General features: G+C 38.7%; 1 protein-coding gene across 1 annotated transcript in view; it reads left to right on the plus strand.

Annotated features, from left to right (window-relative positions):
* The first annotated feature begins 3342 nt into the window (after positions 1-3342).
* The window catches only part of LOC149086564 (soluble guanylate cyclase 88E-like), a 101056-nt gene continuing 85372 nt past the window's right edge, over positions 3343-19026 (plus strand). The window contains exon 1 of the mRNA XM_089230921.1: positions 3343-3539. Coding sequence (XP_089087047.1) covers positions 3372-3539 — 168 coding nt within the window. The 5' untranslated portion in view covers positions 3343-3371. The remainder of the gene's footprint in view (positions 3540-19026) is intronic.

The raw sequence follows: 19026 nt of genomic DNA on the forward strand, positions 1-19026 counted from the left end.
TACGAATATAAAGGGGTTCTTCTAGTTCTAGCTAAGCCCTCCGCTAACGGTCTATGACGTCATAGCCTAGAAACACTTGACACGTTATCACGGGTTACTATATTTGGCGCTGTTGTAAACTATTATTCAACTAGTGAAAAAGGAACCCCTTTTTTTTTTCTGGAAAAGTACCTTTCTTTGCTTTGATAGAGAAGTACCAGCGTAAATAAAGTGTATTTTTTGCATCGATATGTGACAGTACTTTTTCTTGAAAACCAGTGGGTTCCATTGCTTCAAACAAAACAAGCATGTTTTACAGTGTTTTAAAATAGGAATATTTGGTGTGGGACTAAGTTACTACTTTGGCCCAAAATAAAAACAAATGAATTTAATAAAAATATGATGAAAAGTGGAATTGTTATAGATCACGTCCTTTTAGTGAATGGTTTGAACTATCTTCAAATTACCTTATATCTCAGCATTTATTATTGGCTGTTTCCTAAAATAATATTAAACAAAGAGTTACTGGCGTACCGTTGATCCTAGAAGTATACTTTCAGCTGGAAAAAGCACCCAAATAATGTGTAGTACCAAAGCCTTGTAAATACTACTCTCTGGGAGGTTTTGCTTGTACTCACACAGATATGTTATTAATGTTCGAAGGGGTTGTATGTTTATTAAAATAAAAAAAAAACTTTTCATGTTGACACATTGTGCCCAAAACCTCAGTGAAAAGGTGTTGCCGTGTCTCTCATGATGCCCACAAAAAATATTCCATGTTTTTAAGCGCAATATTGGCTGAGATATAGTATTTCAAAATTTGGAAGAAAGTTGGAAGAAAAGCAGCATTATAAAAGCGGGTAAAACTCTTACCAGCATTTAATCCCGGTTTTTTTTCCAATCTGGATCAGACCTCAATTGTGAATCCCGTCATCTTTATTGTAGAGGCGTTAGCAAATTATTAGCTTTTTTTTGCACGACTCCACAATCACTTGTTGTATCCGGATCAGGATCGTCAGATATCACGAAACCATCGAAGTAACGATGATGTTTGATGGATCTTGTTGAATTCCTGATCTAATCTGCGTTTTCCAACTTCAAACGAAGTCTTCAACTGCTGGAATAAAAAAATATAGGCCAATGAATCAGAAGAGCTCTCTAAATCAGTGTTTCTCAACCACCAGGCCGCGCAGCCGGGTACCGGGCTCCGACATCAGTCAAACCGGGCCGTGAATGGTTAACCGATTCATTTTTACCCATTTATAACCCCATTAGGCGTGCGTATGACCGGGTCTTCCACTCACATAAAAGAAATCAACCGGGCCGCAGGCTTCCAAAGGTTGAGAACCACTGCTATAGATGGAAGTTTAGACATTAGACTTTCGATCTTTGATTCCAGAAGTTGAAGACTTATACGGAGATGCAAATTTCATTTGCCATCAAGATTTTGACTATGTCTAAAAAGCTATATCGAGGCTGCAACAATTCACATAGGCAAAATCTTTACACCTCGGTGGTTTCGTGATATCTGACGATCTTGATCCGGATCCTACCAAGAGATTGTGGAGTCGTGCAAAAAAAAAACCACTCTAATAAATTATAAACCAGCTGCTATATCGGCTCTAACATAGCGACGATGGAATCATTGAGAGCTCATGATTGAGGTCCGATACAGATCTGTAAAACAGGCTAATAATTCAATATAACAGAGACGTATGAATTCAATGTTTTGTGTGTGTGTGTGTGGTGCATAAAATCTATGGTTGAGGCAAAAATGGAAACAGTAAAATGTATTTCTACTATATCAAAACGCGTTTCCTCATACTGTCCTACCAAATATACCTGCAACTTTGTGTTTGCAGAAATGTCCCGTTTTTCTACCCGTATTGCGAAGATCGAACGATTCGGGGTTTACATACGTAACGAAGAAAGACATAAAACATTAATTCAATCAAGTTGATGTAAATTTGCATGAAAATAATATAATATGTAATAATCCGTTTTATGTCAGATGTTCGAATTTTTGAAACAACTTTTGGGGTGTCCTAATTTTTGAAACAAAAAAAGGAAAAAGTAACTTGACACTTTAAGAAACAATCAGTCTACTTTATGGAAATTTTTTTGCCGAATTTTTTCAAGAAGAACCTTTATAAGATGAAAATACAAATTTCAACCGTACCCCTTAATTTTGGATTTCCAGCTCGAGAATTTCACGAACTGCTCTTGTGAATATATTTCTAGGGTGTTCTAATTTCCTGAAAAGGAAGTGTATTTCAGTGGCGTCCCGGAATGGATCGTTTTTTGCCAATGGATAAAACCATGTGTCCGTAGTAGCATATTATTGGAAAAAAAAGAAGATTGAATAATTTCATTACGCACTTTCATCTGTAAAGACTCCTTTTTGAATTGTTGTTTCCATGGTGACGTGAGTAGCATCTTCCTCCTCCTCGCGCGCGAGCGCTCTCTTCTCGCTCTACTCTTTCTACCATACACTCACTCACACACACACACACACATAGTGTATGCTGTCTATAGACAATAACCAACTGCTCCTCAAGGAAAGAACATCCACAAAATTTAATATATACTAGTATATTCTTGTTCAAAAGTCACCGCTGCATCCAGTCGGCAAAAAGTTGCACTGGCCTGTATTTCATTGACGCGGATACAAGTTTTATTTTCTGTCCGTCCGGAAGACTTCCTTGAAAGAAAGAACTTACGAAACATCTCGGAACTGTTTTGTGCTATGCCGTGTTCAAGCGGTACTTCGAGGTGCGCGGTATTCTTGATGATAGGCAGACAAAGCAAGACGACTGCATCGGTCCGTTCAACAAGTGGTCGGATTTCGTTATGGATGTCTACCGTAAGTTAATTTCGCTGCTCTTCGTCGTACACCTTCTGCTTTCGAACGACATCTAGTGCATCTTCACATAACACTGTGTGTGCGATATATTTGGAAAGGAAACATTGGAAACTCACCTCGATTCCAATCTTGATCGATAAACTGAATTCTCGAAAAAAGACATCGAATCCTAGGAAAAAAAAAGAAAGTTGTGTCGTGTGGGAATAAGTTTCGTGATCGTCACTTCTGTACGAATTCGTCCGACTTCATCATGGCGTACCGTGATGTTTTTGAATAGTGACGGGGACCAGGCCAGAGAGTAAAGGTAATTTTTTCTCGGCATTCGGCTACAGTGATGGTTACATTTCTAATGACCTGCACTGGAGTAAGAATGTAATAGTGTTATCTTGATGCGTAATTTAAGAAAGAAACATCTTCCTGCGAGATAATCTGATATTTTCTTTTGAAGTCGCAACTGCTGTAAAACGCATGAACTATATTCCACCTGTCGTTGTCGTATCTGTTCGATCGTCGACTCCGTAAACTCGTGATGTATGGACTGATCTTGGAGAATCTGAGTCAATATGTGATTTCGGTGTACGGAGAAGATAAGTGGACCGAGATACGACGATTAGCGAAAGTCGAACATACCACATTCAGCACACATCACGTGTATCCCGACAGTCTCATACCGAAGCTGACGTCGAAAGCATGCCGGGTAAGTTCTTGGGATGTGTGTGTGATTAACAGTATTCTTTTCAAAAGTTTTTCCCCCCGCGTTGGCGCAACATGACTTAACAGGTCTTTGCGCCGACTCTATCCATTGCAACGACGTGTAATAACAAGGATAACGAGGAATTAGGAATCTACCTAAAATTTATTATTAACCACTTTACGATGAAAGACGTAATATTGCGTTCAAATGCCAGTGGGATAAATTCAAACAAGTCTCTCTGTTTTCTTTCCTCCCTCCTCATCACCACGAAACTTTGTTGCAACCCTAGAAATCCTGAAAAGGAGGTAAAAGCAAGTGTCAGTAGATAAGTGCCGCTGTGGTGGTCGAGTGGTTATAGTGCCGGACTCGTGATGCGAGAATCCGGGTTCGAACCCCACAGTGGTGGTCGGCTGAAGTTGGTTTTCTGTGGTTCCCAACTTCAAGGCGCAAATGCGAGCCGATCTCCCCGTTAAAAAGTCTCGCCACAGAGAGCAACAGTCCTACAACGGTAAATCATTCAACCATAACACTTCACTCATAGTTAGTAAAACTGGGGGCAGATGACAGCACTACACATAACAAGCATTACACAGAAACAAACATTACGTCAGGTTGCACTACACGTACACGCACATTCCCGCATGTACCGATTCGTTGGGGGGTTCCGCGGGGGGGGGGGTGGTGTAGCAGTAGTAGGTAGGGGCTCGGGGATCCATGATGTTCTTAAGTCAGCCACCTCGTTGGGCAATTTGCCTGTTGTGGCGTTGTATTTGTATAAGGTTCTTTTTGAAATTCACGCAAAAAAAAAAAAAAGAAGAATGAGTTTCGTCCAAAATCGTCCTAAACGATAGTCCTCCTCTCCCTCGTCGTTTAGAGTAAGTTAATAGTCAATAATGTTTGTAAACATTATTTGTGGCGTTATTTATATTATGTATATTTTATTGTATTACATATTATTATTTTATAGTGTTTAATACTATAAGTGATTGAATGCCGTTTTTATTAGTCATTTTTATGTAATGAATAATTGCGGAACAAATTATGCGAGTTTCCATTATTTCCTATTGGAAAGTTTAATTCGGATAACGAGCACGATGGGGAACCAATTAAGCTCGTTAACCGAAGTTCCACTGTATTACATATAATAGAGGGAGACAGTATAGTAATATAACTCTTTTCCTTTCATTTGTTTCCTTTTACCCTTTGTGCTTATCTACTTTTTTCCTTCCTTTCTCTGCCGTGCCATTTATGTATCATATTTATCCCAATTCGTCTAACAGAGATCATCCGAATTTTTTGCGAATGGCTTGTAAGCGAAGCGGTTAACTCGTATTTATGTATCATCATCATCATCAGCAGCAATAATCATCTTAAATTAACTGCTGGATGTAAATCTTCTCTAAATTTTTCTTTTTCCTCTGTTGTCAGATGCATTTGCCATTCGGTTAACACCAACCATCTTTCGGACTTCGTGCCAGTAGTGTATACATTTTGAATGAGGAAGCTAGCATACTAGCTCAGCTGGCAGTAATTGTTTTTTTACTGTGGTGGTCATAGTGAAGGACTCGCATCACGGAAACCAGGGTTCGATCCCCACCGTCGCCACAGTGGTGGTCGGCTGAAGTTAGTATACTATGGTTCCCAACTTCGAGGCGCGAATGCGTTAAAAAGTATCGCCACAGAGAGCAACAGGCCTAGCAACTTCACAATTATTCAATCATTGCACTTCACTCGTAATTAGAAAAATTGATGACAGATGGCAGCACTGCAGCACATAATAAGCATTACGAACTTTACGTTAGGCTCGCAACACGCGCATTTCAACATGTACCAAATTGTTAGAAGTTCCGCAGAGGAATGTGGACGAGGTGCATGTGTGGTTTAGTAATAGTAGTCATTTTCCTTTCACCTCGAAGAGCAGAGTTTAACTATGATGCATAAACATGAAAATTCAGGCATAATTTCACTTCCAATAGCATAATCGCCGACCATTTTGGTAAATTTGATAAATTTCCGTGAAATTTATATCACTTTTACCGGCGATTATGCATAGTACCGAAGTGTCGTTGGTAAACATGATAAATTATGCCTAAATTCATCACATTTGCCGGTTATTATGCATAATCGGCATTTCGTATTGGTAAATATGATAAATCGGTCCCACTACGCGATAAGATTAATTATCTACAACAGTGGTTCTCAAACGTTTTGAAGCGTGACGTCCCCCCCCCCCCCCTTTGGACAAGAAATTCATCGGTGACCCTCTGCATAGGGTGGCCATATGTCCAAGTTTTAAGGGACATTTCGATTTTTTGCTAGTAAATATGTTGTCTCGAAAGCTTGTTTTGGTTTTAATCAGGCAATATATTGATTTTCAACGATATTCATTATCTTTTAAATATTATATAAGTATCTTTTATGTTTTTTGATGTACTTTATGCAAGATGGAAGCATAGCGAAGTGTATGCTCTTTGATTTCGGTGCGCAGGGTGATTAAGAAATAACCATCCGGTTTAAAATGATTCTACACTTGAAATCGGCCATTAATAATATAATATTGTTCATAAAAAAATATAAACATTTCCCCACTTCTGTTCACATATATTACTTACCATTCTGTGTTTTCAATTTAAAAAAAATATACGATTTTGAAATCGGGTGATTCTTTCTGAGCCACCCTATGTATAAGTATTAACTTGACATATACTGATTATTGTACAAGTAGAATGTGATAAAATTATATTGTATGATGCATGGTAAGTAGCTCAGATGAGTAAAGGAATTTTTTTAGTTTTGACACATTTATATAATAATAATGAATTTCTTATTTGAACGTTTTTAATTTGGACAATCTCTCGCCCCACACTTTGGGAATCACTGATCTAGAGGATCGTACTTGTGGACCCGAGTCTGAACCGGATATAATGAGTTCGAATTTAACGAATTTTCCCAAACATCCCCAAAATAACTCCTATTTGACGAATTCTGAAATCGAAACTAATTCCTATTTAAATATTTTAAGATCGTATCCCGTAAAACGAACTATTATTGCAAATCTTAATATCGTATCTCGACATAACGTGATATGATATATCATTACAACGCTCGAGTATAAATTAAAAGTGATTATTTTTTCAGTATTTATCGAATTTACTGATAAGGTTTGAGAGTTATGCATAATCTCCGGTAAAAGTGATAAATTTATCAAACTCACCGATACGATTGGTGATTATGCATAATAACCGGTAGTTAACCGATTTATCGCACATTTACCGTAACATACACACACATACACCCAACACATTCTGGTGTGAGTTAATTCGTTGAAAATCTCTTAGAGCGCCGCAGTGTGTTATTTTAGCAACATGGGGGGGGGGGGGGAACAAAATGAAATTTTCGACTGATCTGAAAAGGGAAAACATTACATTTCTCGATAGCAGAATGTCCCAACATTATGGAAACGTGGTTAGTTTCTTTTTTAAGCATGCGCAATTCTGTTCGAGCATGTGTCTATACATGCTCGTTCTCAAACAAACACGTCGTATTGCTTCGTCACCCACTTCATTCCGTCAAATTTTCTGGACCAATGTATATCACACATTTTCTTTTGCGCTGTTTTTGTTCAGTGGTAATAATTTACACACTTTCCTGATATTTTAAATTCAAAAAATTTTCAAAACTGTCTGTAATTAACCTGAGGACGTTACTTTGTAAAGTAAGTGATTTTTATCACATAAATTATTTTCTTCTCTAATTTCTTTTAATGCTTTAGTATATTACTAACCGTTTTTGAGCGCTCTGACCATATACAAGTTATAGCTAACATGTTTGACAAATAAAAACTTCAAAAACGTGCTTCGATAAAAAACTTGCAGACAAAATATTTTTTCTTCTTTAGATGGATTGGCAAATTACTCTCGTACGTCATTGCTTGACATATGGGTAGGAAACAAGAACGTTACAAGATTTAAAGTCATTTTTAGTTTTAATTTGGGAGAAATTGACAATACAGATATTTCTAAGGCACCGACGAATAATTTTAAAAGTATATGTTCGATATATTTTTGGCTGCAAGTGAAAAACGGTGGCGAAAAGCGGCAAGATACAAGGAACAATTTCTTAAAGATTATTCGTTATAGATTGATAAAAATATATTGCATGCTGAAGATTTATTTGAAGCTGCTCCAGCTACATCACAAAAATTCGCCATCAAAAGACCTGGGGCAGTACTGTATACTCATACTTATAAAGGACTAGCTGATACCCGGCGACGTTGCCCGCCCTGTAAAAAATTTACATATATATATAGCTTATTAATTATTTTTTAATGAAAAAAATTTCTGCGTCAAGTAAGAAAAAATTACTTTTATTTTTTAATATTTTAATTAAAAACTTCAGGCAATCGCTTGTGGATACACAATATTTTTTGTTTTTCCATTTGGTGTGTAGATGTACAAATTTTTGGGATTACCAACACGCGAACAGGCGACGTAAAGCTGTCCGTGTGAAAAACAGGGCTCAAGTAGGTTGATACCTGCCACTGCTAACGACTGGCCTTGCGCTTTGTTGATTGTCATGGCAAAAGCTAAACAAATCGGGAACTGTAATCGCTTGATAGTGAATGGAATTTCTTCAGTTATAATTGGGATACGTGGAATAAAGATGTCTTCTCCTTTGGCACATGCAATTAGAATCGTTGCTTCAATGATGTAATTGTGCAATTTCTTCACGCAGAATTTGGTGCCATTGCAGAGTCTCGGTGTCTGTAAATTTCTTAAAAGCATTATAGGTGCTCCAACTTTGTGAATCAAGTTGTGTGGTGGCACACCCGAAATATCCAAAGAGTTCAGAAATTCTGCAGGATGCAGAACTGCGCTGAGTCTGTGACAGTGTGAACCGATTTGTAAGATGTGGAGTCTCCCGGAATAATTTTTAGGATTTTTTCGTTGATCTTGTTCACACTGTCATTTTTCGGTGCCAGAATCGCTATCTCACAAAGCCACTCATTTTTTGGGTGATTTTCTTGAATGTTTGGGAAGACTTTGCAAGTTCTTGAACTGAGTTTATTTTCCCAAATAGATTTTGCCAGTTGTTAATAAGTCCAGCGCTTCGGTCTACGGGAATTCTTCTATTGCCAAGTTTGATCAACTGATGTGAAAATGATAGTAGTGCCGAGTCATTTTGCAGTTGAACTCGCATGTTGGTAGATAATGATAATTTTTTAACTTCGTGCCAGAGCATTGAGTTCATCAGCTGGCGGTGAACATTTTTATTCTGAGTTTTGTCGTCGTAGTTGTTGTTCTCTGTTAGTGACGTCATGCGTCCAGTTTGTGCAGCGAATATTATTCAAACGCGTTTTAAGCATTTTCTAAATTGAAACTATACCTATACGATGGGCGGTTGATGAGATAAAGGCCGCATTAGCACTTACAGGATACCCTGTATATAGGCTAGCAGAAATACCCGGCGCTCTTCCCGGGTTTTCTTCAATTACTGGGAGGATTGGAAAAGTGACAAACCGTTATAAAGGAATAAACTGTAATAATGGCAGCGTTAAAGATGTGACAAACCATTGTAAAGGCATATATTCACGTCTGAAACGCATTGTTGGAAACCACGGTAACCAAAGTAAACGTTCCGAAAGTGATTGTTGAGGCCCCAAAACCATTGTTGCCCGACAGTTTTTCGCCCATTTCGGGCATTTGCCCAGCTCTGACGAAATTTTAAAGTAGCCTACGGTTCAATCCCGGACTTATTTGGTATATATGCAAAATCTGGCGACGATCGGTCTAAAACTGTAGATTTGTATAAAGAGCATACATACATACTTTCACATTTATATATAAGATATCCCGAGAAGAAACAGACGTTTACTATACTGAACGCATGCGCATTTTAGAGACAAATAGATGTTCGAGAATTGATATATTTAAATAGGACCAGATCTGGCAGCATTGTTGAGCAGTTGGTATGACGCCGGATCGAAAAGAGTTTATGGTTTGAATCCCGCCCGTAAGACTATTTTTACCCTCTCTTTCTTGCATCTTCAATTTTTTGAATGATTATTGATTTATTGAGTTTTTGATTTGCACTCAATGTTGTTAAATGTCCCGACATCCCCAGAGGTGTGCGGGGTCGCGGATGATGGCGTATTAGCCAGCCTCCGACACACGTTTTTTATTATTTTTCGCACAATAAAATGAAAGTATTTGTTGTTTTTATGATCGTATCGGTTATACTTTTGAAAAATAAATGAGTGTAAAAAACTACAATCCGAATCCAGCCAGTGGTGCCCTCCACTCCTTGAAATAAGCATCGTTTTTCCTCTGTGTGTGTGTGTGTGTGTACGGAGGAAAATTCCAAGAATCATTCAAAGATGTAAGGTAAAAGAGGGGAAAAACAGCACTATGTGTGTGGTTTGAACCATGAACCTTTCGGTTGCCTTCGATTCGGCGTCGCACCAACTGCTCAACAATTGCTGCTAGCCGGTCCTATTTAAATATATCAATTCTCGAACATTTATTAGTCTCTAATGCGCATGCGTTCTCAGAATGGACACCTAGACTAATCGTGAACGCTAGACGTCAGTTTCTCTTGGATTATCCGTTATAAACATGAGCAGATAGTACTGCCCCTGGAAGATCCAATAAGCTCTCTACCGACTGTGTTCCTAGAGTGAAGTTGCGCCCAGAAGATTTGAAGTGCGTCTCCATCCTGCTGTAGCAACGCCAGTTAGCCGGTGTTGGCTGTAGACCCTAACATAACAAAAAATCAATGGAAAAACAGCGCTCTATTACGTCAGTGAATCGAGTGTGTATGAGTATAGCCACTGGATATACTCCCTATTCCAGTCGCCGTACGCTTAGCACGCGACTGCCGTGGTGGTAGAATGCTCGTATATCACTGTGAAGGTTGCTGCTATGGTCCTGGGTTCGAACCCGAGAGAGGATATTAATAAGATATTTTCTTTAACTTACTTGAGGCCTTCATTTCCAGCCCATCTTATTAATGGGTACAGTTGCCTTACTACGCATGAGCAGTCCGTCAAGGGCACTTCCCTTAAGTTTTCCGCCGAGAAATATAGCGTGCAATTTACTGGCGTTTAAATGAATTATTTCACTCAAAAATTTATAATTATCCCCTTTTAATGAAATCGCACAATTAAAATGCAATATGTGCGACATGAATTCCATGAATTGTTTAAAAAATATTAAAGTTTGATGGAAAAACGATTACCATCAGGGATTTAAAAATGAAATAAATTATAATTTTTTTTTCTGGCCAAACCGAATTGAAGACAATACATGGAGTAATTATAAATTTGAATCCATTGAATGTTAAATACAGTACTTAAAGTGACGTCCTAATTTAACTGGTTATGGGCTGGGCTGTTTTAAGAACTTTGTGGGGCCCGGACCAAGTGATTGTTCTGAGGCCCTACCTAACAAATTCTCGGAAATTTCAATCAATTCTAATTTTCGTGAGGCCCTTCTTCTCTTGAGGCTCATGGGCCATACCCGGATGGGCCCTTGCATTAAGGCGGCGCCGATTATAGGGCCGGAAAATATGTAACCACAGGGTGTTTGGAGGGGCTAGAGCTCGAAAAGAGCCGGAAGCTGCATTGGGTGGCAAGGTTTAGGGGGGGGGGAGATTACAGGTGAGAACAAAATTATCGTAATATAATAATCGAATTTCATAGTGGTGGCAAAATCATTTTCCCCGCCCCCTCAAAAAAATTCTAGTTACGGCTCTGGCTAGAGATCATGAACGAAATATGGGTGTCCCCAAATAATTGGAATTTAATTTTTTTAAATTTTATTCTTCAATATTTAATTGTATTTGTGATAATTATAACCTCAAGAAGTTATTGAAGTCAAGTTGAAAAGGGAGGGAGGTCACTGAAAATGTTTGGTCACTGAATGAATGAACGCCAGAACTTTGCCACTGGACTTATCCCGTTGCCGAAATCTCTTCCAGCCCATCTTCGTGGCAGAGCCTGGAACACTTTGTTTTGTGTCAAAAAGAAAAAAAAACCACAAAAATGTTTACAACATATTTACCCCGAACAATTGGGTAGTGTCGCGATTAACAAATTTTGTGGTGATTACAGATGAGATGGGGTTGAGAGTTGGAGAAAAGTGTCGGGTTTCGTTAATACACGTATTCGGATGGAGGTATATTCATAGGCGGAAATAGACTTGGAAGTCTGGGGGGCACGGTCATTATTGCTGGGGGGCACGATGATGATGATGTCAACTCATATATACATTAGATCAGTCGACTTCACCTTTGACGCGGGGGGGGGGGAGGGGGCACTGACCCCCACGTCTCCCGTATCTCCGCCAATGGGCATATTTTAAAAGCAATTGGGGGGCATGCTATCTCATCTGTTATCTTACACTTGCCATAATATATGCACAAAAGAAAGCAAACGAAATGAGAATCTTATTGTGAAATATAAAATATCCATCGGAGCGAGTCATCTCGTTTAACACCTTATTGGTGAGCAAATGGATTTGATAAGCAAAGCACCAGGACCTGATGATATCTATTCCAGGGTCCTCGGGGAATGTGCTAATGAATTGTTGGGGCCAGTCGTACGGATATACAGGAGTAGTGTTGCTGAGGGTATCGTCCCAAGGGATTGGAAACTGGCTAACGTTGTTCCGATATTTAAGAAGGGTAGTAGAGAAGCGGTGTCAAATTATCGTTCAGTGAGTTTGACGAGTTCCCTCTCTAAAATTTTGGAAATTATCATCAAAAGGCAGTTTGTGAAGAGGATAGACGAGAATAATGTATTGTCGGATAATTAGCATGGGTTCGGGGGGGGGGGAAGTCATGTATGGCTGACTTCCTTCGCTTCTATGATGACATGACTAAGGCTTTGGGTAGAGCAAAAATTTAGATGTTGCTTACTTTGATTTCCAGAAGGCATTCGATCGGGTCCAACATGGTAAACTCTTGAAGCGTTTACACGAGATTGGAATTGGGGGCAACTTGGTGAATTGGATAGAATCGTGGTTAAGAGATAGGTCACAACGAGTTATGTGGGAACGGGGAATTCTCTGGTTGGACAGGCGTCACAAGTGTAATTCCTCAAGGAAGTGTCCTTGGCCCCATACTTTCTTCACTTTTTATCGATAAACTTGGTCAGGGGAATGTGTAGGACTGGCCCCAACAATTCATTAGCACATTCCTATGGGATTACTAGCAAATTCGCAGATGATGTGAAGCTAATGGGGGTAATCGGGAATGAAAGCGATAGGGAGTTGCTCCAGACCAACTTAAACAAGATTGCAGCATGGGCAAATGAATGGAACATGACGTTTAGCATAGATAAGTGCATGGTCGCTCATTTTGGTTTGAACAACCCACGGTTCTCTTACGAGTTGAATGGTGTCACTATCCCGGATTCAACTAGGGTCACGGATTTGGGAATTCTCATTGACGAGCGACTTAGGTTTTCTGAACATTGTTCAGCGGTTGTCAAAAAAGCGAACAGAATGCTTGGTCTCATTTTCAAAAAGGTCTCTTCGCGTTCTCCTAAAGTCATTCTTCCGCTTTTTCGAGGCTTAGTTCGTCCTGGACTGGAGTATGCTGTAAGGTTTTGGAGACCATACCTACAGAGGGACATAGACTTGATTGAAGGGGTGCAGAGAAGAGCTACGTTATGAAGAGAGACTTCATTTTTTGAATATGTTTACATTGGGCGAACGCGCTTTTACAAGGGGACACCAGTATCGATTGGTGAGGGACAATGCAAGGTTATGGTGTCGCAGGGAATTTTTCTCTAATAGAGTTGTTAATAAATGGAATAGCTTACCCCCGGAGGTAGTAAATTGTAACACAATTGACACGTTTAAAAAGAAATACGATAAACATGTTGGGGTAAATCGAGAAGCTATCCATACTTAGAATTAGACAACCATAAGTATTCTTTATGGGCGTTGTATAATATTTTATCATGTGTATATATATATATATGTGTGTGTTGTTTGTAATTGCATTTTTAATTGGGTTGCTGTATTTTTGAAATATATGACATCCATATTTATTATAGGCATCTTTTTCTCAGCCACCTCGTAGGGCATTTTGTCTGTTGTGGCGTTGTATTTGTGTTTTATTTGTATAACTTGTGGACTAGAATCCAGCATCAGTTTTATTGGGTTGAGTTCACTCGCTCCGGTGGATTTGATGTAAATATGCAAAATAGAAATATTATGTGGGGAAATATATACAATTAGGGATCTCACCCGTGCCATCTCGCTTAGCACCTTATTCGGTGTGCAACATGAATACGACGATTTGAGTACGCACGTGTGTTGTGGACATGAAATGCATCAAGAACTTAAATAGAGGAAAGAGAAATACACATATACACTTATATATATAACTGCCAGGTCGAGTTGTCTCGCCCTAAACCTATTTTGGTGAGTAATGTGGGATTAGTTTAAATTGTCTGGAGAGAGTCTTAGCTAATGATTAGCGTCGGTCTTGCTGTTTTGATTGACCCTCTCGGGCTGGTTATATTTATATTTAAAAAAATGAATATATATATAATAAAAAGTACATGTAATGGCTATTATGAAACCATTCGTGTCCTCCCGCCTAGCACCCCCGCTAGAATAGCGGAATGGAGGACGCTTGTGGTTATCAAATTTAGACCATTGTTACGGAAATGTCATAAAAAATGTTTGGTCACTGAAAACTTTAGTGATTTTTCTGAGGCCTCCTCCCCACCTGAGAAGAGGCCAATGAGATATTGGTAACATTTGCACGAATGCTACCAATAATCTTACTGGTTGCATCGGGGCCTCGTCATGTTCGTTTTTTCCCCTCTTAAGAAGGAAAAAAATCACGAAGGCCCCGGTGTTTTTCAATTTCTGTTAATTTAAAATGCCTCTGGGACAGATGCCCTGTGCCCAGAGCCGTCTTAAGAACATCGTGGGCCCCCGGGGATTCATCTGAGTGATGATCACCCAGATGAATCCCAATCAAATGCAGATTCATCGAACAGCGATACAGAGTAGGCTTTTCCCCATGATTTTTATTAGCATTTCTCTACTATTAGCTTATTTGTTTGTGTGTATTTTTTTTACAGGTATTTATAATTTTCGGCACGAGGTATGGTGATATGAATACTTAATGTAATGTGTACTATATGTTTATCTTCATGTAAAAGAGTAACGCTTGAATTTTAAGGAGCCAACTACATATGCATATCTGCATTTCATAATTAAAAAATACTACATTTTGTAATGTTTATTGCAGTTTCACCGTGATTTATGGTGATAAACTAAATATTGCCGAGCATATGTATATGTATTCATGAATGATACAACAGATAGGACTCAAAAAATCAGCCCGGATCAATTTAAAATCGAGAAAATATTTTTGCCCTCTAGAGGGATGCACGACGGTCAACTCGAAACGAGCCTTGCTCTTCACCTTCACAAAACAGTATCTCCCACAATATCGAAGGTAGTATTTGTCTCGAAGTTGTATGTAATTTAAGTAATACTCTCTCTTTTTGTTTTCTTTTTTCGTGAGGGAAGGGGCGTGCCCGTGCACCAACTCCCAGTTCACAAGTCTGATTTTGTATTGATGCGTTTTTGTTACTACTCGAAGGGTGGCGGATCTTTCTAAACGTACGACATGCTTCATTGCCGGTGATTAAGTTCGGTTGGACAGATGCCATACACATGATGTATCCTGGTGGCCTAATTACAATCCTTACTCTCTTAGTAACACAGGAAGCGTTAGTACACAGGTGATTGGTTACTACGAGCAAGAAAGATACCAAGACGTCACGAGGGGGCGGAGCTTTTGGCGAAATCGAATTTCGCCAAATAACTCGCTAGGCGCTTTTTAGTTGACGCCTATCTACAAAAGTCGGGACGACCATAAAAACAGAAAATACTGGGACTGTCCCATGAAATACGAGACGTATGGTCACCCTAATTATAGGGATACGTATATTTCGTTTTTACGAAGTGACCGCGATAAATGCGAAGTTTGCCAATTTTGACGAATACATGCTAAAATTTTAATTTTTACAACTTTTTCACGAAATCCTGGTAATTTGCACTTTTTGAAGTGGAAAGTCGTAATTTTGCTCAGTACTTGTGAGATTGCTTAAAAGGAGGGGAACCACAAGCATCACTTCTTTCCCCTCTGACATTGTGTTTAGATGTAAGTACTGTCGAGTTCGGTTATAACGTAGCCCCTAGGTGTTTCGAGAAGTGTATGTAATAACCAACGTGTATGTCCTAAGCGAGGAGTTGAAATTAGCTTACGTAGCAATAGTAGATATGCATTATTGAGATAGTCGTGGACAAAATAAGCTTATGCAGCACCTAATCGTAATATAATATAGTATGAATAGAGTTTTGATTGATTCTTGAAAAGTTTTGGAAATGTACCAGAAAACGAGATATACAACATGCAGACATTTTTGGAAATGTTAATAATTCTTTTGAGATTTATGCTAACGGTTTTCCCCCCTTTGAAGTTGACAGCAGTGTACAATTTAAAAATTCAGAAAAAGACCCTCCACTGATGCTTATGAATTTTACATACACGTCACTAGTACACTTTCATTAGCATAGCTTTTCCAGTGATCGAGTTGATTTGCAACAATCGCTTCCATCATCGTCACCAATAAAAAAAATCTCAAAGTAATAAAAACAAGTAAAAATTCAATAATTGGAAAAGCATAGAAGAGAGAGAGAGAGAGAGAAGAAGTTGGTTTTACACAGAGAAAGACTGATTTTTTTAAATTAAATGTCAAAAATTTTATCGCACAAGATTTACATTTTCCCTCAAAAATGGCGTTAAATTTAAAAACTTATTTATTGCTATCTGTTGATGAGAAATGTAACTATTCTGTTAATGTGTTGAATTATTAAAAAAAAATTTAGGTCTTTTTGTGAGAAAATGTCAAGAGATATCACCAAGAGAGAACAAATGATAAAAATATAAACTACTCAAGATATCACCCAAATAAATGAACAAAAAGTCTGTTTTTTGATCATTTTTTTGTGTTTTTGTTGCAGTATGTTATACAGTTGAATCCCTTTACAAAGAACGCCAAGAGACCGGAGGAATCACTTCGTTAAAACGAAATTTCGTTATAAAGGAATTCCAGGTTACCTAGCATTGTTCTTATGCAAACTTATTTGGGGGATTAGAAAAGAGTTCGTTAAAACGGGATTCAACTGCATCCGGATTATTTTCTTGATTAAGACCATTTTTTTGGTTTGTTATATCCACAGCGTATTTTTAAGCAGGGTATGTTATAACAGAGGTAAAAATATATAGACTATTAATGGGCCATTGAGTTCCCACGACGCATCCCAAACCTATGGATGTGTTAGATATCACCCGGACAATGAACTAGCTTTGAACTTTAAAAAAAACACAGAAATCTGTATTATAATATACAGGGTGATTATAAAAAAACTATCCCGACATATGGGCCCCTAACTATCATACCATTCACAGAAACTGAATGAAATTTTGGCATAAGGTATTTTGATGTATGCGCTCAAGAATGATATGGAAAACAACAGTGTCACTCTAACAGTTACGGTTACAGTGAGAAAATTTCGAAAATATCAAATGGCAACACCAAGTTTTTTGTATTGGAATGTGATCTCCATTGTGATAATAAAACCCTAAATAGCGTTCGAACGGCAACTGTAGCATGAAAATCACCGGCGGTAGATAGGCTACAAGTGAGGACAACCAATAAGGACAGAGAAGCAGCATAAAATAAAGCATTTTATTGTGTTTCACAAATTTTCCACATGACCTTGTGGAGGACTAATCAGGCTGGGATCTCAGCCGAAGAAACGGTGTGACGAATGAAACGAACATTAATGCTCTGGTGCACGGCAAAGTCCTTTTTACTTTTTCCTTGCCTAGCTCCGGGGATTTTCGTGCTACAGGTGCCATTCCAACGCTATTTAGTGTTTTTCAGTATGGAGATCGCATTCCAATACAAAAAACTTGGTGTTGCCATTTGATATTTTCGAAATTTTCTCACTGTAACCGTAACTGTTAGAGTGACACTGTTGTTTTCCATATCATTCTTGAGCGCATACATCAAAATACCTTATGCCAAAATTTCACTCAGTTTCTGTGAATGGTATGATAGTTAGGGGCCCATATGTCGGGATAGTTTTTTTATAATCACCCCGTATTTGCCATCTCGATACTCTGTTGAAATATGGTAACCCGCATTTATTTGAACATGTAATCGCATTTAATCCCATGTATACTCATGTTATCATCATATATTCGCATATATTCTCATTTATTCCTTTTCGCAAACTTATAGGATACAACACTTATTTTTATTTTGTGGACATTTGGGGATTGTGATCAAAGTTGTATATTGCAATTATTATAATTTTGTTATTTTTGGAAATTACACTCAGTTTTTGATATTCATTATGTTAACGGCATTAGTCTTGCTTCCATAGTTATGAATGTATACGTAAAGTATTGCAAGGTCTGGAATTTAATGTAGTAACAACCCATAAGAGGGTTGACTACTGAGGGGTGTTCACAGAAACCATGAAAAGTGTATAATTATTGTACTATTTAATGAATGAACGATATTTATAAAAAAATTACTCATGCTCTGTAAACATAAATCTCTGATTAGCATCTCTCAATTATGTCACATAATCCGCGGGGGTTTTTGGGTAACACAACACCAGCTACTCTTTTCACCCCCCTTAATGACAAATGTTCCTTCAGAATATAGTAAATATTTCTGGTGATTTCTCTGAATTCAAATATTTGTAAATTACCCACTTGGTTTCACATTAAAATTTATTTCTCCAAACATATACGCTCACTACACTACTGACACGCAAGCACAACTTGTCTTTTCCTTCATATGCCAATCCCAGGCAATTTGCAAGTCGGAAGACAGCCTGCAAAGGCGTGTCCGGAAAATTCACCGCCAGCAATTCACCGACAACAATTCACCGCCGGAAAATTCACCGACCAACAATTCACCGCTAGGAAAATTCACCGACCAACAATTCACCGCCATGCAATTCACCGCTAGGAAAATTCACCGACCGACAATTCATCGCCATGCAATTCACCGCTAGGAAAATTCACCGACCGACAATTCACCGCCTTGCAATTCACCACTAGGAAAATTCACCGACTAGCAATTCACCGACAACAGTTCAATGCGAGGGAGTGAGCGAATGAGTTACTGAGTGACCGAGTGAGTCAGTGATTGAGTGACCGAGTGAGTCAGTGATTGAGTGACCGAGTGAGTGAGTGACCCAGTGAGTGACTGAGTGACCCAGTGAGTGACCCAGTGACCGAGTGAGCGAGTGACCCAGTGAGTGACCGAGTGACCCAGTGAGTGACCGAATGACCGAGTGAGTGAGTGATTGAGTGACCGAGTGAGCGAGTGACCCAGTGAGTGACCGAGTGACCCAGTGAGTGACTGAGTGACCGA

The sequence above is a fragment of the Pholcus phalangioides genome, unplaced genomic scaffold (assembly GCF_987345545.1).
Source record: "Pholcus phalangioides strain wild (caught in Gottingen) unplaced genomic scaffold, Ppha-v1.0 ptg000004l_1, whole genome shotgun sequence".
NCBI classification, from domain to species: Eukaryota; Metazoa; Arthropoda; class Arachnida; order Araneae; family Pholcidae; genus Pholcus; species Pholcus phalangioides.